Raw genomic sequence first — 27,500 nt, forward strand, 5'->3', positions numbered from 1 at the left:
TTATGTTCTTTTTACACTTTTAAAAACCTTATTTGTCAATGACCCATATATTATTTCAAGAGGTATTTGAAAATAACGTGTGGGAAAGGAACATCACAACTGAAAGATAGATAGATAGATAGATAGATAGATAGATAGATAGATAGATAGATAGATAGATAGATAGATAGATAGATAGATAGATAGATAGATATAGAGGGATATTATCCTCCCGTGCGGCAGGTGGCGCTGTGAGCCAGTCACGCCACCTATTGTTTTGATGAGGAAAAGGTTTTTTTTTTTTTTTTTTTGGCAAAGTTTTGTTCACACGCCCACGTTGAGACGTGCAATCGTAAAGTGCATTGAGAAGTATAATGCATTTTATTCACACAGTCTTCATAATACCCTCAAGAGGAAAGCAAGTATTCTTAGAGACAAATTATGAAATCAATATTAAAATTATCTTGTCTTGCATTGAAGAAACATGTATTATCTCTATTGTGACCATAGACTGTCACATAATATTGTTTCTAAGCAGCAAACAGATTTAATCAATTCTTCTTGATGACCTACAAATAATTTATTTAACTTAGCATGTTTTAAATTGAAGCTTACCCACTAACAATTGTGAATTATGTTGTTGATGATGGTTAGTGCCCAGGATATAGTGTGATAAACAGACGGATATAAAGAAAGAATTAATTACACGAGGATAATTGTTAAACGTTTTTAACTAATTTATTTACAAATTTATAAATAAAGCTAAAACTTGCAACCCTTTCTAATTTGTCATTACTGGAATATCTTGTCTTTTTAAAGGAATATTTAACATCTCTTTTGATATTGATGTTAAATAAATCAGTAAATAAACATAACATGAAAACTGCAGAATCTCTGTAGTGACCTACATTTAAGTTATATAACTTTGTCCCCCGGTTTCACAGACAAGGCTTAAAGGATTAGTTCACTTTCAAATTAAAATTTCCTGATAATTTACTCACCCCCATGTCATCCAAGATGTTCAGGTCTTCCTTTCTTCAGTCGAAAAGAAATTAAGGTTTTTGATGAAAACATTCCTGTATTTTTCTCCATATAGTGGACTTCACTGGAGCCCAAACGGTTGAAAGTCAAAATTAGTTTCAGTGCAGCTTCAAAACGTTCTACATGATCCCAGATGAGGAATAAGAGTCTTATCTAGAGAAACCATCGCTCATTTCCAAAAAAATAAAAAATAAAAATTATATACATTTTAACAATAAATGCTCATCTTGAACTAGCTCTCTTCTTCTTCTTCTCTATTTGAATTCCAGCAGTGTAGACGCTTCTAAGTGTAACGGGGCAGACTCTGAATAATCCATGTGCAGCTTTATTAGGAAATCGTAGTCGTACAGGCAGGGGTCAAACAATGGCAGAGGCAGTATAAGAGGCAAGACAAACTCAGAATCGGGGACAGGCAGAAGGTCAGGGCTGGCGGCAGACAGAGCAGGATAATCCAGTAGACAGGCAAACAGTACACAAGGCAGGCAGCGGGCAGAACAAGAATAATCAGAACAGTCCAGGGTCATACACAAGAGAAACTAACACAGGGAAATAACGCTCAGAATTGTTGGCCGGGGCAGAACAAGACTTCGCGACTGGCAGTGGATGTATGAGTCTTTTATAGTCCAGGAAGATATGGATCAGGTGGTGAGCTAATCAAGAGAGCAAAGGAATGTGGGTAATGTAGTCCGGGGATGGTTAATATTCAGGAGATGGTGCCCTCAGGTGGCGATCAGAGGGAGCCACAGAGGTCGTATTCGTGACAGAGCCCCCTCCCTGCGAGCGGCTCCTGAAGCGAGGAGGCGGATGGCGCCGGGGTCTTCCACGAGGTCGAGGGGCCGGTCGCTCCGGATGGGTCCTGTGGAAATCGGTGATGAGGTTGGGATCCAGAATATCGTTAGCATTTACCCAGGACCGCTCCTCCGGGCCAAACCCCTCCCAGTCGACTAGATACTGCAGCAAGCGGCCCCGGCGCCTGGAATCCAGCAGTTCGTGGACCTGGTAAGCCTCCTCGCCTTCGATGATGAGGGGAGGAGGTCTCTGATTACCGACCCCCTCTAGGTTCTCCCCTCCTCTCGGACCACCTGCAGGCTTAAGCAAAGAGACATGGAAAGTGGGTGAGATACGATATTCAGGAGGTAAATCTAAACGGAAGGAGACTGGAGTGATCTGGCGAATGATTTTGAATGGACCCACGTACCTAGGGTTGAGCTTTCTGCAGGGAAGTTGAAGACGAAGGTTACGGGTGGAAAGCCAGACCCACTGGCCAGGACGATACCCAGGGGCTGGACGGCGAGTTCGGTCAGCTTGTGCTTTCTGACGTCTGACTGCTCTTTGAAGGTGTACGTGAGCCTCATTCCAGACTGCCTCACTTCTGCGGAGCCAGCTGTCCACAGCGGGGAGATCGGTGGGTTCGCCTGACCAAGGGAACAGAGGTGGCTGGTATCCCAGGATACATTTGAAGGGTGTGAGACCCGTAGCTGGTTTCAGGAGCGAGTTCTGAGCATACTCGGCCCAGAACAGATACCGACTCCAATCGGTCTGATTCTGGTGACAGTAAGAGCGGAGGTAACGGATGAGCTCCTGGTTCATTCTCTCTGCCTGGCCATTGGCCTCTGGATGATAGCCCGAAGTAAGGCTGATGTTGACATTCAACCTCTGGAAGAAGGCTGCCCACAGGCGTGAAGTGAACTGGGGTCCTCTATCAGAAACAATGTCCTCCGGGAGACCATAGAACCGGAATACTTGGTTGCACAGATGTTCAGCGGTCTCTAGGGCGGATGGTAATTTAGGCAGAGGAATGAACCGACAGGCCTTTGAGAAGCGATCCACTACAGTGAGGATGGTGGTGAAACCCTGAGAGTTAGGTAAGTCCGTGACAAAGTCTATGGTGATATGTGACCATGGGCGTTGTGGTATGGGCAGTGGTTGAAGAAGACCAGCAGGCAGTTGTCGGGGTGATTTGGTGGTTTGACATATGTCACAGTTCTGAATGTACTGAATGGTATCTGATTGCAGAGAAGGCCACCAGAAACGGTTACTAACCAGTTGAGCAGTGGCGGTGATGCCGGGATGGCCAGCGCTGGGTGAGGTGTGTATCATGTGTAGGACTCGCTGACGCAGAGGTGCAGGTACATAGGTGAGTGACGCAGGACATTCAGCTGGTGACGGATCTGTGATTTGAGCGTTGTTAATCTCGGTCATGATGTCCCATTGTATAGGTGCCAGGACGAGGGACGAAGGGAGAATGGGTTCCTTGGTGGGTGGTGAAAGAGAAGATTCGAACTGGCGTGATAGAGCATCAGCTTTGACATTCTTGGATCCAGGGCGGTAGGTCACAGTGAACACGAAGCGTGTAAAGAACAACGCCCACCGAGCTTGGCGATGGTTAAGACGTTTGGCGGCTCGCAGGTATTCCAAATTGCGGTGGTCGGTCAGTACTGTGAATGGGTGTTTACTTCCCTCCAGCCAATGTCGCCATTGTTCCAGGGCAGCCTTGATTGCCAGAAGTTCCCGATCTCCCACATCATAATTTTGCTCAGCAGGGGTGAGTTTGCGTGAATAAAATGCGCAAGGAAACATCTTGGGAGGATTGCCATGCCGCTGGGAGAGTATCGCCCCAATGCCTGTGTTGGAGGCATCTACTTCTACAATAAACTCGCGTTCGGGGTCAGGATGGTGGAGAATGGGAGCTGTGGTGAATAACTGTTTCAGGTTCTGAAAAGCTTCGGAAGCGACACTGGACCAGACGAGTCTTGAAGTTCCCTTCTTCAGCATCGAAGTGAGTGGGGCAGCGACCAGACTGAAGTTTCTGATGAAACGCCGATAGAAATTAGCAAACCCCAGGAAACGTTGGAGCTCCTTAATGTTAGCCGGCAGTGGCCATCTCACTACTGCTTGAACCTTCTGATCATCCATGGCCACCCCGTCCGCGCTGATGATGTAACCCAGAAATGAAGTGGAAGTCTGATGGAACTCACATTTTTCAAGCTTAGCGTATAGATGATGATCAATGAGTCGTTGGAGGACAGCGCGGACCTGCTGGATGTGTTCAGTGAGGGTGTTGGAGTAGACCAGGATATCATCAATGTATACGATGACCCACTTGTTGAGCATGTCCCGGAATACATCATTTATGAATGCTTGAAAAATGGACGGACTGTTGACCAGGCCGAACGGCATGACCTGATATTCGTAGTGCCCAGTGGTGGTTGAGAAAGCTGTCTTCCACTCATCCCCCTCCCGGATGCGGATGAGATTATAGGCACTTCGGAGGTCTAGTTTAGTGAAGAAGCGGGCTGATCGTAGTTGTTCTAGGGCTGCGGGGACCAGAGGTAAAGGATAGCGGAATTTTACTGTTATTTCGTTGAGACCCCGGTAGTCAATACAGGGCCTTAAGCCCCCGTCCTTCTTCTTAACAAAAAAGAACCCAGCGGATGCGGGAGAGGTTGATGGACGAATGAAGCCCTTTGCCAGTTCCTCCTCGATGTAGCGCTGCATAGCTTCCGATTCAGGCTGTGACAGCGGGAAGATGCGGCCCCTAGGTGGTATGGAACCAGGAAGGAGATCGATGGCACAGTCACTGGGACGATGGGGTGGTAGTTGGGCTGCCTGGCTCTTGCTGAATGCAACTGAGAGATCGGTATAGTCACTGGGTAGTTGGTCACAGATAGATGAAGATTCGTCAGTGTGTGGACGCGTGGGGGACTGGATACAGGTCTTATGGCATTCCTCGGACCAGTGAGTTATCTGATTTTCAGCCCAGGAGATCTGTGGGTTGTGTCTGCGCAGCCAGGGTAATCCGAGGATGATAGGATTTTGTGGGGAGTCGATGATGAAGAAACGTAATGTCTCTCTATGAAGTGAACCGACCTGCAGGATGATGTCATCGGAGGTGAACTTCACCTGTCCAGTCCCCAGGGGGCGTCCGTCTAACGCTGCCACTGACAACACAGAATTACAAGGAATTAGGGGAATGTTTTTAGACTTGGCAAAGTTGCGGTCCATGAAATTGCCTGCGGCCCCAGAATCGATCATGGCAAGCGTGTGCATGGATACATCTTTATACATCAATTCAGCCGGAATTTCAATATTAGGTGAGGCAGGAGAGGAACTCACCGTAGATGAAGTGCGACTGGGAAGACGAGTGGGGCACGAGGATCTCATGTGGCCAGGCTGACCGCAGTAGAGGCACAGCCGTTGTTGAATCCGCCTCTCACGCTCCTCAGAAGACAGGTGAGTAGAGCCGATCTGCATGGGTTCAGCCTCCGCCGCGGCAGGTGTGAGTAGAGGCATGGATGTGGTTGATGTATAACGGGCTGGTCGGCGTGACCGGATCAGATTATCAACACGGATAGCCAGTTCAATGTAACTGTTGAGAGAGCGTCCCTCATCACGGCATGCCAGCTCCGACTGCAACTCCGTATTTAATCCCTTACGAAAGAGCAGTTTAAGGGTGTCATCAACCCATGAAGTCTGTGCCGCGAGTGTGCGAAATGACAGGGCATAATCCGCCGCAGTTTGTCTGCCCTGTCGAAGAGCCAAAAGCAACTCACCAGCCTCCTTGCCGCCCTCAGCGTGCTCAAACACCTCGCGGAAGTGTCGTAGGAATTCCTCTAATGATGTGAACGAAGATTGGCCGTTTTGCCACACCGTGGTGGCCCATTCCAATGCCCTCCCGGTGAGTAAGGAACACACGAAAGCTATGCGACTCACTTCAGTGGCGTACAGAGCCGGTTGTTGAGACAGGAACAGAGAGCATTGTAGTAGGAAACCTTTGCATCGAGCAGGTGAGCCGTCGTACTTCTCCGGGAAGGCTAGGCGGGGGCTACTAGTGGAAGCGACAGGTGTGACAGATGCCGTGGGTGGCGTGGTTGATGGCGGATTGGCGTCAGCTGGCATGGAGCGCATGCTCTGTAGGGTCTTGACAAGCTCCTCTGTGATCGAGGTGAGACGAGTAAGTTGCTGTTGGTGAACAGCTAAAACACTTGCCTGAGTAGAAAGCTCAGTCGACAGACGCTGTAAAGCCGCTGGATCTTGGTCTGGCGAAGTCTTCTGTAACGGGGCAGACTCTGAATAATCCATGTGCAGCTTTATTAGGAAATCGTAGTCGTACAGGCAGGGGTCAAACAATGGCAGAGGCAGTATAAGAGGCAAGACAAACTCAGAATCGGGGACAGGCAGAAGGTCAGGGCTGGCGGCAGACAGAGCAGGATAATCCAGTAGACAGGCAAACAGTACACAAGGCAGGCAGCGGGCAGAACAAGAATAATCAGAACAGTCCAGGGTCATACACAAGAGAAACTAACACAGGGAAATAACGCTCAGAATTGTTGGCCGGGGCAGAACAAGACTTCGCGACTGGCAGTGGATGTATGAGTCTTTTATAGTCCAGGAAGATATGGATCAGGTGGTGAGCTAATCAAGAGAGCAAAGGAATGTGGGTAATGTAGTCCGGGGATGGTTAATATTCAGGAGATGGTGCCCTCAGGTGGCGATCAGAGGGAGCCACAGAGGTCGTATTCGTGACACTAAATGTATTACTGCCCTCCACAGGTCAAAGTTTGAACTAATTGTTATATACTTGCACTAGCATATTGTATATGACAATTTAGTTCAAACTTTGAACTTTCTAACTGAAATCAACCTGTACTGATATATCTTAAAACATGTCAGTGCCATTGTTTTGTCTCATCATTAATGTTTTTTTTCTAGTGTACATTTATAAAAGCTACTTAAATATCCTAATTGAACTAAGGCCTAATCCTGGCTTAGGCTAAGCCCTGTTTGTGAAACCGGGCCTGTATATTTTAAAGTCAGTTTTTCTGGGGTTTGAAATGAATAGTTGTTTCATTAGATAATTCAGTCATCCCGTCAGTCATAACCACTACTTGCAAAGTCAAGAGTTTGTTGCTTGATTTTGTTTAGTAATAATTCTTAAATGCACTATATAAGTTTGGCGAGGGAGAGTTGTAAAGCAAAGTCTGCTACGGAGATGAGCTGTGAGAAGTAGGTCAAGTGCATGATGAATAACACCTGTCTTGGCTGGGGGATAGCTTACAGAAAGGTGAATGTTGCAACGAAATTCAATGCTTATCCAAGTTGATGAGCTGCGAGCTCGGTTAGGTTCGGTTTTATTTGACACCATTTGATACTGCCATTTTTCCAGAGATAAAACAGATTTCACAATGCCGTTCAGATTACACAGATTTACTACTCTTCCATTTGGGTGGTTTGGGGCTTCCGCTACCTTCCAGCATCTCATGGACAAAATCCTGCAGGAACATCTGTGCACTGTCCTGAGATCACTGAGGGTGGCACCAAAAAACGTATCCAAGCCTACTGTGGTTTCCTACATTACTTGATCTGGTGTAAAAATAAGTCCTCTGTTCCTGGAACCGGTAGGAAGGTATTTTATCTGAGTTATGTGGAACAATAAACTGACAGTAAAAAATGGGTCTTCTTTCTTGCATCTGTCTTAAATGATGAATGTTCTCTCTCTTACCAATGACATTTTTTTTTCTATCCCATTTTAAAGTGAACTTATTTATGCCCTTTTACCAACTTGATTTAGTTTTTTGGGATCTAGTATATGTTTTCATGCTTGAATGTACAAAAAAGACATTATTTGACGTTGTCTGTCTGTAACGCTCAGGGACCCGTGGGCCAAATATGATTGCAAGTTCTGTCGTTACCAACACAATTCAACAGAACTTGTGATGAAAAAAGATGAAGGAAATTATGAAGTTAAAGAAGATGAAGAAGACTAATAAGTCTAAATACAATTTATAATAAACATGTAAAATAGAGTTTTTTTTAAGATTTGTTTCACTTGTTCATGTAAGACACAAGACTCTTTGTTTATATCAGGGGTTTGCAAACTTTTTTGTCATGAAATGTAATTTTTAAGAGTTTCTGAGTTAATCAATGTGCCATAGGTGTGGCCCCTGCTTGAGTATCTGCTCATGTTGAGCTTCACATTGAATTAAAATAATGGAAATGCAGTGAATGGATTGTCAGTCTTGATTGTTACCAGCAGATGTTGAGTTTCTGAAGCCTGTTGCTTTCCAGAACCAAAGCAAAGCCCATTTCCAGGAAAGTCTGTTCACTCAGCGGCCATATTTACTACTCTGTTTCGGGCATCCAAGACCAAGTCCTATCTATTTGAATGGGGGAATCCTTAAATCTCAAAAACTGCTTGGTGAACTCACAGTTAAATTACATATTTCAAATCAGCAACAAAATCTGACACAAACTGTACCATAAATGTTTGTTTCTTAAGCTCAAATAGCGTTAAAAAGCTTATTTTTTAGGCTAGACGAGCCGATTCGCATATGCAGTCCTAAGCTTGAGTCTCGGGTTTCTATGGTAACCGACCGTAGCTTCTAACTGCAGCTGCAGTGACTTCGATCAGCGATTGGCTCTTTTAAGGCGGGATGTATTCCGCCATATAGAGGGTCCCTTTCCCGCCGGAACGCGCTCCCTCAGCTGGACTGAGTGGCAAAAGAACCTGCTGCATGACTCGATTTAATAGGGGAAACTGTGAAAACGCGAGTAAAACAAACGATTACACTAAAGGTTGGGCTCGGAAGTGTTCCTTATGACATGTCAAAGAAGCCTAATCCATGGATATTGACGCCGGGAATCGTGTTTCCTGACGTTATATGTGCGTGATTTCGACGCCGGGGAAATACATAAAGCAAATCTGCCAATGTTGGTCTAAATCAGAGAGATCACTTCAATGTTATATATTTCGTCATATCGTCCAGCCCTAACACTTGTATAGTTTTTGTCAGATTTTATTTAAAAACACCCAATTATGCAGAATATAAGATGGTAAATATTTGATTATTTGTCAATACAATATATAACAATACAATACGGTATGATTTCAAAATCCAACATTTTGACACAAAATGATAACTCCAAATCCATGTTTCTCTGCCTGGAGTCCAGTGCAGTTATCAATTTATTTTTTTCTGTATACTTAGCAGTCTTTAAAAATATACCCCAGATTTTGTGTCAAATTTATTTGTACAATCAATCGCAAAGCTCATTCCCGCTTTCGCTTTGGATGTGTTTTGTGTGTTTTTCGCGGTATTCACGCTGAAAACCATAGACAACCAATGCTGCCACTCAGTGGGCGTAAGTAACCGCAGTCATAACGGTCGACGCTGATGTCACGTGCGCTCTTGTTTTAATCTAATTAGTCGATAATACTTGAGAGATTAGAAAAGTAAATATTATGTTGTTATGTGGTATTTTAATTATATCTGAATGTCATTTCATGCCAAAAGCAACCATTCTCTTGCTTTTGTTTAAATTAAATGTATGTTTTACTATGTCAAAGGATGACGTTACGCCGTCCTTATTGTTGTTGCTTAGCGATTTTTGCGTTCTTTAGCTACAGCAGTTGACAGTTTACTTCCGTTCACCGTTGCCGTTCCATCAACAGCTGTTGCTTAAGGTCTAACGTTAATTACTAATAGAAATGAACCGTATTTCTACATAGTCTTTGACCAAAGCCTGGTGTGAAGTTAGATGAATATTTGTAGAAAGAACCTTACTTAATCATTTTCAGCATTTTAATAGATTATACTAGTGGGTTTGTTCCTATATTAAATTAATATTTTTATTAGTTAAAAATAAAATAAATATACATATAGAGCTTCAGATCCAAAAATAAATATATTTTGCACTTCTTGAAGGCGCAACTTGTCTAATAATCGATGCATCAACCTGTAAAAAGGTATCAACCTGTGCGTTGCCGGTACTGTCCTCCAGTGCGGCAGGTGGCGCTGTGCGCCGCTCATAATCACCACTTTTTTGACGAGGAACAGTTGTGTTTACTTCAAACGTCCACGCGTTGAGACATGCGATCGTAAAGCGTGTATAGAAAAGTTTAATTTATTTTATTCATGTCGTCTTCATAATATTCTCAAGAGGAAAAAAAGTATTGGTAAAGCAGTGAGCTATGGATGATATAGAGGCTGAGCTCAATATCGCACATGATGCTGAAGAGGATGAACAGGAACGGCTTCAAATGCCTGTTTACATCCACTATCATACGAACGACAAAGGTGATGTTCTGGTGTTATCTCATCATATTTACTTGGTGTTTATGTGGTCAAGGCAACTCAAACCCACTGATGTTTTGATGTTCAGGTGTACCCTCAGCGATGAGCTTTCTCAAGACGAACAGAAAGTGTCTACAGCAGATCAGAGATGCGATGCTGCTACATAACTGGAAGGAGGCTGCGGTATATTACAACAATTGCATTCAGACACTGGATGCCATGAGTTCCTTAGGACTGCATCCAACCACTTCTGAGGTACAACTCTGTCAAATCAGCTTATAAGCTTCTTAGAGACTTGCTAAAATGCTTGATTGATGCATTGAAGAAACACAACATGTATATCTCTAGGGCTGGGTATTGACACAATTTTCACAATTTGATTACTATTCGCATTTCGATTCCGATTCGATTATTTTGGATGTAGTATTTCAGTTACAGTACATGGCAAAACAAGGGGAAAAAATTCTCAACTAATGCTGTAAACTACACATGAGAGTCAGTTGGTACTACTATAATAATATTGAAGGTTAAAATAACTTATTTCTATGCAAACACTTAAATTACACTCAATTATGTTTTTATTATAAATAAAGTTTAGAATTACATAATCATATTTCTACTCCAACTCGTTTTTTTGAAATGTAAACATTTAAACCGCGGCTGTTTTATTCAAACATGCATTAAATATTGAAGAACATTAAAAATGATAATGAATATGTAACGGTGCATAGCTATATTTTTTAGTAAGTTGTATTCTAAGTAGTCTTTTCTAAGTATTTTTTATATTTTCCAGTAAGTTGTACTGTATATTTTAACATACCTTCAGATGTTCATGCATGTTTATTTCGCGCTGTAACTGTATTAAAGCAGAGGAGAGGATGATCACATGCTTCTCTTTAACTGAGGCGCTAAAGCGATCTGTCACGCCACATTAAACAGCGACAAAACGGTATTTTATTTTATGAATCTCATAATAAGATAGACGTAATTTGAAATGCTTCAAATCAAAAGTAACAAAGCACAAAGATTATTGCGATTCATTGGATGGGAGGCGCTACATATTCTGCTCATGAAAATTTTTCGGTTTCTGAATGAAGACATATGTCCCTGCAAAAGCATGATTTATGTACCATTGACATCCTCAGAAATTGCTGGCACACTTTAATAGATGGTTTGGAGATCGCGTGTTTCTCCGTTTGAGAACGCATTTCCTGTTCTGTACATCCGCGACAAAACTACTTACGAACGAAAGCTCACAGAAATGTGAAAATGGCTTAATTTGAAAGAAAATATCCTAAGCCAAAACATGTATCAATCGAGGATGTATCAGTCGGCGCACCTGCCGACTTGTTTGTATTTTCCTGTTGGATCCTCCTATTTGTCGCGTGTGTGTTTGCTACTATACGGATGAAGTGTTGCTGCTGATTGCATAATTGTGTCCAACAGATCGTGTGGAGGATAGGCACCGAAATTCTGCGTCATCTCCCTAACGCCAGCGCTGAAGATTTCAACGCTGTATATGAACAGATGAAAAACAATGGAGTCCAAAACTTCTCAAAGGTTTGCATTGCATTAAGAAGCACAAACCTCCCTTTAACAACATTTACACTGCATTCAAGGCATGCATTTTGATCAGTATGTCATGTGAATGTTGTAGATCTGTTTGGAGCATAGCTTTTATCTCCTGCTGAACGGGCAGATGGATGAAGCCAAGCGGCAGTTGTCCATCGGACAGAGCTGGAGACATGGCACTGTCTCGATCGCTCAGGGCGACACCAAAAAACTCATCCAAGCCTACTGCGGTTTCCTAGATTACTTGATCTGGTGTAAGAAGAAGTCCTCTGTTCCTGTAACCGGTAGGAAGATATTTTATCTGAGTTATGTGGAACAATAAACTGACAGTAAAAGAAATGTTTTCCTTCTTGCACCCGTCTTAAATTATGAATCACAGTTTTCTCTGTGTGATCTATTTGAATATTTTTAAAGGAGACCTATTACGCCCTTTAATGAAGTCTTGATGTTGTTTTTGGGCTTATGTTTTCATGCTTATTTTCCTCATATTCTCCATTGTTGTTTCTGGTATCAGATGAGATGAGCACTAACTGTGACATGCACAGCTACTTCAGACAAGCTTCTGTGACCTTGAAGGAAATCATCAGTCAGCCTGGAATCTGGGACCCGTTTGTGTTGAGTTTCATTGATGTGAGACACCATTTTAACTTGTGCAGTTTTATCATTTCTTTGTTTAAATGGCTTGTTTAACCCTTATAGGGTCTTTGGGGTATTTTTAGACCCCAAATGATGTTTGCTAAAATTAAAAAAAAAAATTATCTTTGTCCAAATGACATTTGTACAGTTGTTAACATTTTCTAGATATAAAAATAATAAAACAATTCCAGTGATATCTTGTTTTTATGTTAGTGTGGAAAAAAAGTCACACTCAGGGTCTTTGGGGTCTTCAGGCAACAAAATAAATAATTGTTTTTTAAAAAACAAATGCAATTTTACTATGTTTGTTAATGTTTTTACTTAATATTTGTGCAGGTTTTGGAGGATTTATCATATCTTTTAAATTTATATAAATGTATAAGTAAATATTTTGTTATACAAAAACAACTTTTTATGTAAAATTCACTTTATAAAAGACCCACATTTCTAACTTTCATTCATGGGGATAACATGGATAATTTGACATGCTTTAGTGTGAGATTTTTGCCCATCTTTTGGAAAATGCAGTTTTAAAAGTAAAAAAAATCACTTACCAGTAGATGGCGCAGAGCTCCACTATTTGCTATTTGACTGACTGAAAGACATCTTTTCACAAGTATTTTTCAGTTGGATTTATATCTAAATATTATTAAATCACAATTATGACAATAAAAATTACTTTTTGACAAAGTTTAGAATTTTTTTGTACTGAAAAAATAATGTTTTTCAATAATCTTGATTTTGAGGTTGAATTTTAATGTAATAGTCTCATCATAATGTAATAGTATTGAAAAACGGATTTTTTAAAATTACAATATTGAACTTTGACAAAAAGTATCTTTTATTGTTATAATTGTGATTTCATTTAGATATGAATCCAACTGAAAAATACTTGTGAAAAGATGTCTTTCAGTCAAACAAACAGCAAATAGTGGAGCTCTGCTGCCATCTACTGGATAAAGTGATATTTGTTTACTTTTAAAACTGCATTTTCCAAAAGATGGGCAAAAATCTCACACTAAAGCATGTCAAATTATCCATGTTATCCCCAGAAATGTAGGTCTTTTATAAAGTGAATTTTACATAAAAAGCTGTTTTTGTATAAAAACCTACTCAAAAAAACATTTATATAAATTTAAAAGATATGATAAATCCTCCAAAAACTGCACAAATGTCAAGTAAAAACATACTAAAATTACATTTGTTTAAAAAAAACAAACAATTATTTTGTTACAAAATTACATTTTGTTGCCTGGGGTCTGTGGAGACCCCAAAGACCCCCAAACAAAGACCGCACTAGGGTTAAACCAAAATGACCCTTGTGAGTCTTCACACAGCTTTATACAATCAAAAAAGCTCCAAAAATGCATTATAAAGAGAGAAAGAAAGTCGTATTTTAATTGAATGTACATGCATTAATTTTAATTGGAATTACATGAGGGTGAGTAAATGGTAACACTGTCAATATAAAGTGGACTTTGCATTATCTCATGCTGTCTTGATGTGTCATCCGCTGCAGATGCTGGAGTTTTACAACGATGAGGACGGCGCTCTGGAGATTCTGGAGAATTACGCTTACAACGAGAATTTTCCAATCAATCCCAATGCTCATTTGTATCTGTACCAGTTCCTCAAGAGACACAATGCCCCAGAAGCCAAACTCATCGGTTCATTAAAGGTATGAAATGGTTCAGCCAATCAGATCGTGCATAAAGTTCCTCATTAAAATGATTAATTTATTCCGGTTTCTGTTGCTCAGGTTCTGCAAAGTTTAGTTCCGAGTCATGAACTGATGCTGGAGCTCTGCTCTCTCCTGAAGCACACCAGTATGTATGAAAACTAGACTTTTCTGATTGGTTTTAGCATGTTGCTGTGTGATTATAAGGATGTTCTGGGTGGCTCAGGATCCTCCTTCTTGTGATTTTAACATATAGCCCATGTTTAAATGCTGTGCTACTTGCTTGAGCAATGTAATATATTAAACTAAAGTATTACTTTTATATATTACATTTTATATAGTGTAGACTATACAAAGAGAATCGCAATGCTGACGACAAGTTATGTTCATTAAGAACTTTTGGATTTGAAATTAAAAAAAAGGTAAATGTTATGTTTATGTATGTGTGAAACAAGCGTAAGTCTGTTGTTTTTTTTTGTTTTTTTGATCCATCACCCACCAGTAGCTGAAATGTGTAAAGTAAAAAGCTTCGATTTAAATCAGTTTCTCCTTTTTTTTCAGAGCTAATGAGTGATCTAGAAGATGCTCTCTCCATTTCAATGAACCTTCTGGAGTTTGTCAGTTGGAAATCTAACTTAAAGGCTTGGTCCTGTCTTCTGGGTATTGTGAGGATGTTCAAACGGAAGTAAGTTGTGGTTAATACTGTAATATTGAGAAAATAAGTTGCACGAGTAAAAATTGCTTTGTCAGGTGTATAAGTAAAAAAACAAAAAAAAAAAACACTGGCAAGGCAAGTTTATCTTATATCAGAATCAATGAAACATTTACAAACATTATTATAAACATGTATTTTAGTTCATTTACATTTAATGGTATTTAGAACAGGAATGAAAAATAAGTATAAATCATTGTAAACAACACTTGCCAATCCTAAACATATATAAATCGGGTGTTTCTCATACGTTCTGAAAAGTGAAGCCACGGGCTCTTTGATCGCCCCCTGGAGGCTGGATGCAGTACAGGTCATAAACCCCGCCCTCTCAATGCAGTCGAATGAGACTTCAGTGAAAACTTAAAAATAAATTCTGCTTCAAATAAAACTTTCTGAAAGATGGTTTTGGTCATTTAAGGTAGTTGTTATCACGCTGATATATATTCAATTGTTCGTTTTTGTGATGATTTAGATTTTAGCTAGCAATTTGATGCTATAAAAACGGGGCGTGTCGTCATGATTCGAACTTGATTGACAGCTCAGCTTGTCTGAGGACTGTCGGAGCTTCGAGGGGAGATTGAAGATGTATTAACTAACTGCTAATTTTCGATTTCTTTGTCATTAACACCAACAAACTGAGTTGTTCAGCAGTAAACTGTACTAACCGACCTACAGGATCTGACGGATCACTGAACTTTTTTTCTGTAACATCAAATGTGGGCGTTATAAGCTAATTAATAAATGTTATTAGTTAAGATAACACACCTAATGTTAACCATGTCGGGAAAAAGCAGGTGATCGTTATCTGGCAGTTACTTATTATTTTTATGGGTATAAAATAATAATTAGCAGGACAAAACTAATGATAGCTTACTCTAATTACAGCAATCGATCTCCTGTAACGTTAGTTGAACTTGATTTAAAATGGCAGGACCGTTTCTGACGATTTAGAGTTGTTTCTAGTGGCATATTATATTGAGTTTATCTACTGAATTTGCTGTTTCAAAAATATTATTGCTCTAGAAACTGAATAGCCTATTATTTTATAGGTAGACTTTTAAATTGTGTATAATTTTTATAGTCTATTTAAAATACATGAATGATGACGCAGTCGTCTGGGCGGAAGTTTGATATCGCGACTCCGCCTCCGGCTCCACTGACGATTCCTTCTGCGCATGCCCAGGCTCCAAACTTTTTTTTTTTTTTTTGACGTATTGCGTAACGTGTCAGCGCCCATTCATCAGCCCATTTTGGCTTCAGTTCAATACAATGGAAGGAAGCGACGTTGCGTCGTCCATCTTTTTTTACAGTCTATGATACAAACATACATATTTGCTGCAACTTATAGTGTTTCCCACACATAGACTTTACTTGGGTGGGCCGCCCATGTATAATAACGGCCGCCCAAGTATATTTGGAGACATATTTTTGCTTTTATTATTTTTATCCTCTTATACTGTTTTATTACTGTCTTATACTTAACTGTTTACTCCCGCTAACATTCCCATGGGCGCTGCATTTTGCAAAGTCACAAGGGGGCGCTGTTGCTCGTTCTACAAGCTTCAGCGCTTCAGACTGCTTCATGGCCTTTATACAAAATGTTTTAGACGATTGTAAGATCAGCCTGCAATAGTACAGACATTTCAAAATAAGAGTCCCGGGGTATTTCGGGCTTGTTTATAATTAAAAGTCACACCCTAAGTTTTTTCTTTTGGGCATTATTGGTATTTTGGTTACGCAATAAATTGTATTGAATTTGATTTCCATTTAATTCATAGTAAATTATTGTAGTCTCCCCCACAGGAACAAAAGACTAAGAACATTATTTGACACCTATTATTCATTTTATACATTTTACTAATAAAATCTGTGTCCCATTCACTGAGAGAGACACTATATGACAGCAAGGAGAACATAGGAAAAGGTGAACCATTTAAATGCTGTAATTCTGCATAATTTATAAAGCATAATATTAGTATGTAATATGCGAACAAAGTCCTTTGGACAGACAAGACCAAAGTGGAGATGTTTGGGCCTTAATGCACAATGCTAAGTTTGATGAAGCATATCAGAACAAACACCTCAAGCATGCTGGTGGAGGGATGATGATTTTGGGCTTGTTTTGTAGCCAAATCACCCTGCAGTCATTGAGTTGACCATGAACTCCTCTGTATATGAAAGTATTCTAGAGTCAAATGTGACCGCTAAAGCTTTGCAGAACTTTTTCACGTTCAAACAGCAACATTACACACTAAAGAAAGATGAACATGGAAAAAACATCATAGGACCCCTTTAATGTTTCTTCTGATGTTGATTTGTACTTATTTAGAAAATGCAAGGAGACTGTAATAAAGGAATGGAAATCCAGGCGACCGCTGTGGTTCCCCTTACACTTCAGAAGCTACATCTCCAAGACGGACCTTGTCAAGAACATGAGCCTTGTGAAGCTCAAGAAAGAATTTTTGAAGGCAGTTGGTGAAAAAGGTAAGTACATGATTATCTTTTTCCAGACCGTTTCCATTCAGTGTCCTCAGTAGAACCAGAACAGAATCCTTTGGGTCTCATTTTATGTGTGGATTCTGTAATCAGATGATTCCTGACGTGAATTAAAACCGGGTTTGTCTTTTGATCATGACGTTTCATATGTTCCTGTGCATTTTGTTTTCTGTTCACAGATTCACCATACTGTAAAGTTGTTTGGAGATGTATGTCTAAAAGAAAAACAAAGGAATGCACAGTCGGGGAGGAGGAATAGGAAAAGATGGAGAAGGAAAAAGATGAAGAAGACTAAGAAGTCTAAATATATTTTATAATAAACGTGTAAAATATATATATATTTTTTTTTCAGATTTGTTTCACTTTTCAATGTAAGACTCAAGACTCTTTGTTTATATCAGGGGTTTGCAACCTTTTTGTCATGAAGTGCCATTCTTTTAAGAGTTCAGAGTATCTGCTCATGTTGAGCTTCACTTTGAATTAAAATAATGGAAATGCAAAGAAGGGACTGTCAGTCTTGATTGTGACCAGCAGGGAGCGCAAATGCTGCATTTCTGAAGCCTGTTGCTTTCCAGAACCAAAGCCTGGTGTGAAGATGAACATTTCTAAAAAGAACCTAACTTAATCATTTTCAGCGTTTTAAGACATTATATTAGTGGGTTAGCTCTCCTATGAAGTTAATATTTTTTTTTACATAAAACATAAAATATTTTAATGGCATATTTATATATAAAATGTATATATTATGTTTTGTTGTGTGCGTGCATATGTATGTATGTGTAAATATGTATATATATGTATGTGTGTGTGTATAAAATATATATATATATATATATATATATATATATATATATATATATATACACACACACTCATACACATACATATATATACACTTGTTAATTAATTTTTTATTATATATATTTTTATTTTTTTTATTTATTACAATATAATTTTTTGCTAAAATTAACAAGTTACTCATAAGTTATATTTATATGAACTTGTTTTTTTTTTGAAAATTAAATTTTATATAATATTAAATTTAATTAAAAATAAATATATTAAATTTAATTAAATAAAAACACATTTCTATAAATATAACATGAATAACTTGTTAACTTTAGCAAAACTTTATTGTAAAATTATTGTAAAATTAAAAAATAAAAACATTTATAAATTATATATATAATAAAAATATATAACAAAAAAAAAAATAAATAAAATATATATATATATACAGTACAGTCTAAAAGTTTGGAACCACTAAGATTTTTAATGTTTTTAAAAGAAGTTTCGTCTGCTCACCAAGGCTACATTTATTAAAAATACAGCAAAAAACAGTAATATTGTGAAATATTATTACAATTTAAAATAACTGTTTTCTATTTGAATATATTTGACAAAGTAATTTATTCCTGTGATCAAAGCTGAATTTTCAGCATCATTACTCCAGTCTTCAGTGTCACATGATCCTTCAGAAATCATTCTAATATGCTGATTTGCTGCTCAAGAAACATTTAATGTGTACAATTGTACAAAATATTTGTGTACAATATATTTTTTCAGGATTATTTGATGAATAGAAAGTTCAAAAGAACAGTGTTTATCTGAAATCTAATCTTTTGTAACATTATAAATGTCTTTACTGCCACTTTTGATTGATTTAATGCATCCTTGCTGAATAAAAGTATTCATTTCTTTAATTTCTTTTCAAAAAAATAAAAATAAAAATTGTTACTGACCCCAAACTTTTGAACGGTAGTGTATAATGCTACAGAAGCTTTGTATTTCAGATAAATGCTGTTCTTTTGAACTTTCTATTCATCAAGGAATCCTGAAAAAAAAAGTAGTTTTCAACATTGAAAATAATCATAAATGTTTATTGAGCAGCAAATCAGCATATTAGAATGATTTCTGAAGGATTATGTGACTTTGAAGACTGGAGTAATGATGCTGAAAATTCAGCTTTGATCACAGGAATAAATTACTTTGTCAAATATATTTAAATAGTACACAGTTATTTTAAATTGTAATAATATTTCACAATATTACTGTTCTTACTGTATTTTTAATTAAATAAATGTAGCCTTGGTGAGCAGATGAAACTTCTTTTAAAAACATTAAAAATCTTAGTGGTTCCAAACTTTTGGACTGTATGTATGTGTAAATATGTATATATGTATGCACACGAGTAACAAAATTTCATATATATATATATATAATATATATATATATATATATATATATATATATATATATATATATATATATATATAATGTACACACACTCATACACATACATATATATATACACTTGTTTATTAACATTTTTTATTATATAAATATTTTATTTTTTAATTTATTACAATATAATTTTTTATTATTTAGAAACTTGTTTTTGTTTTTAAAATTTTATTTTATATAATATAAAATTTAATTAAAAATAAATACATATTAAATTTAATTAAATGGTGTATATATTAAATTTGATTAAATAAAAAGTAATTAAATAAACATTTCTATAAATATTTATAACTTATGAGTAACTTGTTAACTTTAGCAAAACATTATTGTAAAATTATTGTAAAATTAAAAAATAAAAATATTTATAAATTATATATATAAGAAAAAATAAAATATATAACAAAAAAGTGTGTATGGTATGTATATATGTATTTATCTAAATTTCAGGTTAACAGTACCTGACTACATTTCTAAAAGTTTCAGATATATATTTTTTTTATTAAATATGAATTCTTATTCTAGTAGGTTTTATATTTTAACTAGTTTGATTTTATTAACAATGTAATATAAAGTATATATTGGTTTGTATTAGTTGCAGTCACCAAAATGTTTTTGTTTTTTTTGTTTTTTACTATAAATTTAACATTTCTATAGTGTAATTGTTTTTGTTCAAGTTTTATTTTTAATTGTAGGCCTAATTTGAATTGTTCTTCATCTTTGGTCTTTTATTCCTTGTATGATCTTCTTCAACAGAGATGATGCAGATCTAATATTCAGAGTAACTTTATCTCTAAAATCACTCAACAGAAAGAAACTGCACCTTTTGTCTTGTCTGATGTATGAACTAAAGTTAAACCTGCTGTATAAATAGATTTAGAGCTCAGATAGATTGATGTTATAATTCCATTCTTTGTGTTTGAAATCCAAAACAGCATCTCGTCACGTGCAGCAGGTTTGTGTTGCTCATCGTGACCATCTGAACACTTATGCTGAGCAAGATGTTGATGGACGCTTTGTTCAAGCAGACTAACTCTCCCAGAACAAGTAATGATGATCCTGAAATACTGAATGTTTCTCAATGTAGAGCTCAGAGACTTCAAGTATTTCTTGCAGGTCCATCTGTAGCATTTTGCATAATCTGAGAAGATTTAATTGGTGAATCCAGGTCACATTTTGTCCCATACAAATATTCTATTTATAGCTATATTTATTCCATGGTCTGTCTGAATACTCGATTCTTATTGGCTGGAGGGTGTGCAATAAAACTGCACTTAGGGACGCGCATGCGCATTAACTTGATCCAGCCTGAAAAGTACCTTTTTTTTTTTTTTTGTGTGTGTGATGATTTGAGCGTTTAGAAACTACATTTATGAGGCATTTGTTGTCTCAAATCATGATTAAAAACTGTATTTTTCAGGCTGGATCAAGCTAATGCGCATGTGCAGTCCTAAATGCGCATCTTTTGTGCCTTTGTTTTGAAGGCGCGCATCTGACTGTTTCTATAGGAACCGGAGCTTTCTCCCATTCAAAACAATACAAGTGACGTGCCTTGTGTTATTCTATAGTCTTCGCTTTGATTAAACTTTATTTTTAATAGTTGATTTATTTTCAGCAGTCATCAAGCTTGTACACACTGGTCACAGACACAAAGATTCATTTTACCAAACTGATTGTGCACTAAAAACACACAGTTAACATGTTTTCAGACCATTTTGAGTTTGATTTTGACGTGAAATAAAGCGATGATATGTAAATGGCTGAGTTGTTTACTTATTTTTAAATGAGTCTTCACATTAAAGGGTTAGTTCACCCAAAAAATGAAAATTCTGTCATTTATTACTCACCCTCATGTCGTTCCACACCCGTAAGACCTTCGTTCATCTTCAGAACGCAAATTAAGATATTTTTGTTGAAATCTGATGGCTCAGTGAGGCCTGCATAGCCAGCAATGACATTTCCTCTCTCAAGATCCATTAATGTACTAAAAACATATTTAAATCAGTTCATGTGAGTACAGTGGTTCACTATTAATATTATAAAGCGACGATAATATTTTTGGTGCGCCAAAAACAAAACAAAATAATGACTTATTTAGTGATTGCCGATATCAAAACACTGATTTGGAGCATATTGAGTGTGTCGAATCATGATTGTCAAACTGCCAACGGCTGAAATCATGTGATTTTGGCGCTCTGAACCGCTGATTCAACACGCTGATTCATAACGCTCCGATGCTTCCTGAAGCAGTGTTTTGAAATCGACAATCACTAAATAAGCCGTTATTTTGTTTGTTTTTGGTGCACCAAAATTATTCTCGTCGCTTTATAATATTAATGTTGAACCACTGTACTCACATGAACTGATTTAAATATGTTTTTAGTACATTAATGGATCTTGAGAGAGGAAATGACATTGCTGGCTATGCAGGCCTCACTGAGCCATCGGATTTCAACAAAAATATCTTAATTTTAAAAGATTGAGGAAGGTCTTACGGGTGTGGAACGGCATGAGGGTGAGTAATAAATGACAGAATGACACGACATCATTAGTCTCATTTCGAAGGCTGCGTTCTCCAGAGGTCGCATTTGAAGGCTGTATACATCATCGAGGCGGTCTTATTTAAGAAAAGTAACCGTTACACCGTGTCGTAACCAGAAGCGATGTGACGCCGCGACACGTGATAAAGGGTATCTTTTCCATGTTAATCAGAGTTTTTGTCCTAACCAGCCGCGACGGCGACACGCAATTATTCTATTTTAGAAACGGTTTCTATTTCTCTGCGACATCGCGGCTGGAACAGCAACACAAAGTATGGCAATGATAATATCAGGTAGGCTACTGTTTATGTGCTTTATTTAATGTTAAAAGCGTCTAACGTGAGTTTGAATATCGTTCTGTGTTCCCAGCTTTTTAGCTGTAAAGAAAACAACACTGGCTAATTCACCTCAGATCTTGAAAATAAATAACTGGGCACGAGAACGTTCAAACTGTCACCTCAATGCGAACAAACAAGTGTATTCTAAGACAAAGATCGGTTCAGTCACTACATATGAACTTTAAATAATGTTTAAATGATGTAATATATGAATTTTACTGTACTTGCCTATTTCATTGTGTCTGCTGTGCTCTTGACGGGAAAGCCCGCCCACACTCTCTTCTGATTGGCTGTGGTTTTTGATTGATTTTATCGCTTCTCGACAGTCAAATTGCTCGTCGCTGGAATCTTATCGCATCTGGTTAGGGCACGGTATTAGATTGCAAAGTGAGAAAGAAATTACAGTATTTTACACCTCACAAGGATTATGGTTAGGCTACTGATGATTATGATTGTTTTCATTTAGGTCGATTTGAGAATGCACACGAAATCAAGAGGTGGGATTTATCGCGCGAATCAATCATATTCAATCATATTCAGTCATAGCACGATGGAGGCATTGCCTCCACTCACGTGACTTTCCCCGGTCTGTTTAAATGTTTAAAGTCAGTGGGCTTTGGACAGTCTTACTTTATAAAAACGAGAGACGTTTACACTTTTAATTTTACACTATTTTAATATTTGCGTTTTTTTTTTTGTTGTTGTTTTTTTTTGGAGCAAAATGGAGCATATTTTTAGGACTATTATTGTTATTATTATTATTATTTTAAATGTCATTGTTTTCATGCATTTCCCCCAAAATTCACTTTATGTAATGTGGCCACCAGATATCTTAGCTTTGGGAATTCTCATTATTAATGATGACTATAATATACTGTATTACAATAATGCAAATCTATTGATAGTACAACATAATGTAAAATTCAGTATACATTAGCATGAAATATAATATAATATTATTTAAAGTGTAATAATATTTCACAGTATTACTGTTTTTACTGCATTTTTGATTAAACAAATGCAGCCTCAGCGAGCATAAGAGACCATATTTTAAAAATATATTTAAAAAAAAAATCTTAATTATTTATTGACCTATAGTGTACACTTTACACATATTTACATATTTAAAAGTGACCGGCCCCCAAGCATTACAGTAATAAGTAAAGAATTTTGAGCATTGCTGTATTGAATTCATATTCAAATTCAGATGACTGTATTACAGTACTGAGAGTTTAATGAGAATCACCATGGAGAATAACGAGGCTGATCTCACTGTGAAAAGGGACTGAGCAAAACACCTCTGCAAAAGAGGAAGTGGTTGTTCGTTTCCTCTTCTTCAGGGCTCTAAATATCACACCGCATGACGTCAGTTTTTCCACTGACTGATACTCACATACATGCATCTAAATATAATTTTATGTTTGTACCGGGGCAATAAAACAAGATGAGCATTTTTAGGAGAGACGAGCGTATAAAGTTAGAAACATTAACTCATTTAAACAGAAAATTCTAATATATGTATCATACTTTCTAGTGTAAACACATAAGAATAGGCCAGTTGAAATTTAAAATAAGAACCTGTGGTGAAAATGCCACTGACTGCATTAAAGTAGCACTCACCTGCTTGTAAGATCATATATATAAAGATAACATTACATCTCATTAGTCATAGATGAATAATAACAGACATGTTATAACATTTGAGACTAGATAAGTGACTGTCACCATGCCCTTATGAGAGAACAAGGCCTCACGACTGCTATAAACTACACTGTGAACAGCAGTCATGGGCTTTAAATGGGACTCTACTCAACACGAGTGAATCAGAGACAAACTCTGTCGACTTATCAGTGCTATTTTGCACAGTGGATCCATAAGAACCTGTAATAATAACTTTCATTAATAAGTTCAACATTATTGAATGTTTAACAGAGCAGTAAGTCATTTGCCATTAAATATGCATCAGAAATACATGCCATGAATCAAAGAGTTATAATGTAATGAGGTTTGAAAATATGAATGGTTTTTCACAATGTTTGTATTTTTCATGACTATTTTTGTAAGTGTTGACATAAGAACCCATTCACCAACATTGATGTATTTTATTTTATTATTTTAATTAATTTTTTTTAATCTTTTTTTAAACTCTATCATTTTTTCAGTGCATTCACACTTGTGTTCTGTCACTTTAAAACCAACTTCACCAAACTGTCTTCTGATTGGCTGAATTATACAGTAAATTCTCTTTCTGTTTTTATTTTATTTTTGTCTATTTTAATTTTTGCTTTTAAGATGTTGACATTGAAAACATTTATCTACTTTTATTTTCAAACTCTGTATTTATTTATGATTTATCAGTGCATTCACACTTGTCTCTTCTGATTGGCTAAATTATGTAAATTCTGTTTGTACTTTATTTTTAATGACCAATTTATTTTTTGCCTAGGAACATTTATTCATGTTATTTTGTTTTTGTTTTGTTATTTTTAAACAGTATCATCATTATTTCAGTGCATTCACACTTGTCTCTTTAAATTGGTTTCACCGAACTGCCTTCTAAATGGCCAAATTATACAGGAAATTCTGTTTTTATTTTATTTTTTAATGACTTTTATTTTTGCCTTTAGGTGTTGATATACATTTATATATTTTATTTAATTTTTAGCACTGTTATTTTACATATTGTTTTTGTTTTATGTTATTTTTAAACAGTATCATCATTATTTCAGTGCATGCACACTTAGTCACACTGGTTTCACCGAACTGCCTTCTAAATGGCCAATTATACAGTAAATTCTGTTTATATTTTATTTTTATTGACTTTTATTTTTGCCTTTAGGTGTTGATCTACATTTATGTATTTTATTTTATTTTTAGCACTGTTATTTTATCTTTTGTTTTGTTTTGTTATTTTTAAACACAGTATCATCATTACTTCAGTGCATTCACACTTGGTCACACTGGTTTCACCGAACTGCCTTCTAAATGGCCAATTATACAGTAAATTCAGTTTATATTTTATTTTTGATGACTTTTATTTTTGCCTTTAGGTGTTGATATACATTTATATATTTTATTTAATTTTTAACACTGTTATTTTACCTTTTGTTTGGTTTTATATTATTTTTAAACACTGTATCATCATTATTTCAGTGCATTCACACTTGTCTGTTTAAACTGGTTTCACCGAACTTACTTCAAAATGGCCAAATTATACAGTAAATTCTGTTTATATTTTATTTTTATTGACTTTTATTTTTGCCTTTAGGTGTTGATCTACATTTATGTATTTTATTTTATTTTTAGCATTGTTATTTTATCTTTTGTTTTGTTATTTTTAAACAGTATTATCATTATTTCAGTTCATTCACACTTGCAAAATGGCCAAATTATACAGGGAATTCTGTTTATATTTTATTTTTGATGACTTTTATTTTTGCCTTTAGGTGTTGATATACATTTATATATTTTATTTTATTTTTAGCACTGTTATTTTACCTTTTGTTTTGTTTTATGCTATTTTTAAACACTGTATCATCATTATTTCAGTGCATTCACACTTGTCTCTTTAAACTGGTTTCACCGAAATTACTTCAAAATGGCCAAATTATACAGTAAATTCAATTTATATTTTATTTTTAATGACTTTTATTTTTGCCTTTAGGTGTTGATATACATTTATGTATTTTATTAAATTTTTAGCATTGTTATTTTACCTTTTGTTTTGTTTTATGTTATTTTTAAACACGGTATCATCATTATTTCAGTGCATTCACACTTGCATCTCATCTCTTTAAACTGGTTTCACCAAACTGCCTTCTAAATGGCCAAATTATACAGTAAATTCAGTTTATATTTTATTTTTATTGACTTTTATTTTTGCCTTTAGGTGTTGATATACATTTATGTATTTTATTTTATTTTTAGCACTGTTACTTTATCCTTTGTTTTGTTTTATGTTATTTTTAAACACGGTATCATCATTATTTCAGTGCATTCACACTTGCGTCCCGTCTCTTTAAACCGGCTTCGCCGAGCTGCCTTCTGATTGGCTCTCAATGACATCACCCTGCGCTTCCGCACGCGCCTCTCCACTCTCCTCCCATTTCTGGGCCGGTGTTGCTCTCCATCGCTGCATGACTAACAGCAGTGCGGAGCTCCATTGGTTCAGGCTCGTGTCAGTCTGAAGTGATACTTGTGCGGACCCGCTACAAACTCCAGCTACATCAGTGAGGAGAGAGCAAAGCAGGACGGGAGGAAAATGTTGCGGGTCTGCAGCGCCGGGACCGGCTGAGCGGCTCAGACTGATCGATAACTGTCACTGCACGCATCGGAAGGAAGACATTGCTGAGAAACGCGTTGAATGTAAGTCTGATGGTCATATTTAACTACTAAGAGTTGTTTGAATTGCTGAGCATAAGACCACACACCCATAATATAGACCAATATGATGCCTTTTTATCTCATATTTAACGTTTAGATGCTTATACCATGGCAGTTTCCCAAAAAATCAAACTTAATTTCCGTGCATTGCTCTCATCAGTCATGTGTGAGGCTGTAGTTGTGATGCCTCCTTGACAGGTTCTGTGCTGTGCATAAGAAAATGATCTGTAAATTGCATGCATTGTCACCGCATGAAATAATGATGATGTCTAGCCATAGATGCAGAACCTTTTCATATTTCATTCCCAGCACGTCCACATGCTGTGTTTGGGAATGGGCTGTGTGCTCTTTTGAATTTAATGGGGTCAGCAATACATTGAGAGTCTCGGGCAAGTTCTACACGTCTACACATTTGCAGATTGAGTGTTTGGGGTAATTTAAGTGTAAGTTGAAAGCCGTTGTGTAAAATCGGGTTCGGTCGGGGGGCCTGTGCACGACGAGTACAGACTGTCCGTTCCGCCACGCAGTTGCTAGAAAGTGACTTCTCATGTGTTCCTCAGCGATCGTCTGGACGTCCGAGTTCTCCGTGGTGTGCCCGCCCTCTGTGGTCTCTCCATGCCTCCTTCTCCTCTAGACGACAGAATTGTGGTGGCGCTGCCAAGGCCGATACGACCTCAGGAACTCCGACTCCGCCTGGACACCAGCTACCTGGAAGCCACCGTGGGCACCGTCGGCGAGACGACGGTCATCAGCAGCACCACCGTGGTGAAGATCCAGGCGACCAAGCTTTCGTATATGCCCTCGTCCAGC

At 37.2% G+C, this 27,500-nt stretch overlaps 2 protein-coding genes across 2 annotated transcripts in view; both read left to right on the plus strand.

The window, feature by feature from the left end:
* The first annotated feature begins 9,853 nt into the window (after window positions 1-9,853).
* Window positions 9,854-17,915, plus strand: taf1a (TATA box binding protein (TBP)-associated factor, RNA polymerase I, A). Its single transcript, XM_067383324.1, has 10 exons — window positions 9,854-10,097; window positions 10,183-10,349; window positions 11,541-11,654; window positions 11,752-11,950; window positions 12,181-12,296; window positions 13,822-13,980; window positions 14,062-14,128; window positions 14,542-14,665; window positions 17,022-17,176; window positions 17,368-17,915. The coding sequence occupies exons 1-10, from the start codon at window positions 9,992-9,994 to the stop codon at window positions 17,445-17,447; spliced, it is 1,287 nt and encodes a 428-aa protein (XP_067239425.1). The 5' UTR covers window positions 9,854-9,991; the 3' UTR covers window positions 17,448-17,915.
* Window positions 17,916-26,467: 8,552 nt separating this feature from the next.
* The window catches only part of dusp10 (dual specificity phosphatase 10), a 15,282-nt gene continuing 14,249 nt past the window's right edge, over window positions 26,468-27,500 (plus strand). The window contains exons 1-2 of the mRNA XM_067384488.1: window positions 26,468-26,672; window positions 27,251-27,500. The exon at window positions 27,251-27,500 is cut by the window's right edge and continues 565 nt beyond it. Coding sequence (XP_067240589.1) covers window positions 27,306-27,500 — 195 coding nt within the window. The 5' untranslated portion in view covers window positions 26,468-26,672; window positions 27,251-27,305. The remainder of the gene's footprint in view (window positions 26,673-27,250) is intronic.

This window comes from Chanodichthys erythropterus, chromosome 4 (genome assembly GCF_024489055.1).
Source record: "Chanodichthys erythropterus isolate Z2021 chromosome 4, ASM2448905v1, whole genome shotgun sequence".
NCBI lineage: Eukaryota > Metazoa > Chordata > Actinopteri > Cypriniformes > Xenocyprididae > Chanodichthys > Chanodichthys erythropterus.

Coding starts and splice junctions, on each gene's coding strand:
- taf1a (XM_067383324.1), top strand. CDS start 9,992: ATGGATGATATAGAGGCTGAGCTCAATATCGCACATGATGCTGAAGAG. Junction 11,655..11,751: donor GAGTCCAAAACTTCTCAAAG/GTTTGCATTGCA, acceptor TGAATGTTGTAG/ATCTGTTTGGAGCATAGCTT. Junction 17,177..17,367: donor GAAGGCAGTTGGTGAAAAAG/GTAAGTACATGA, acceptor TTCTGTTCACAG/ATTCACCATACTGTAAAGTT.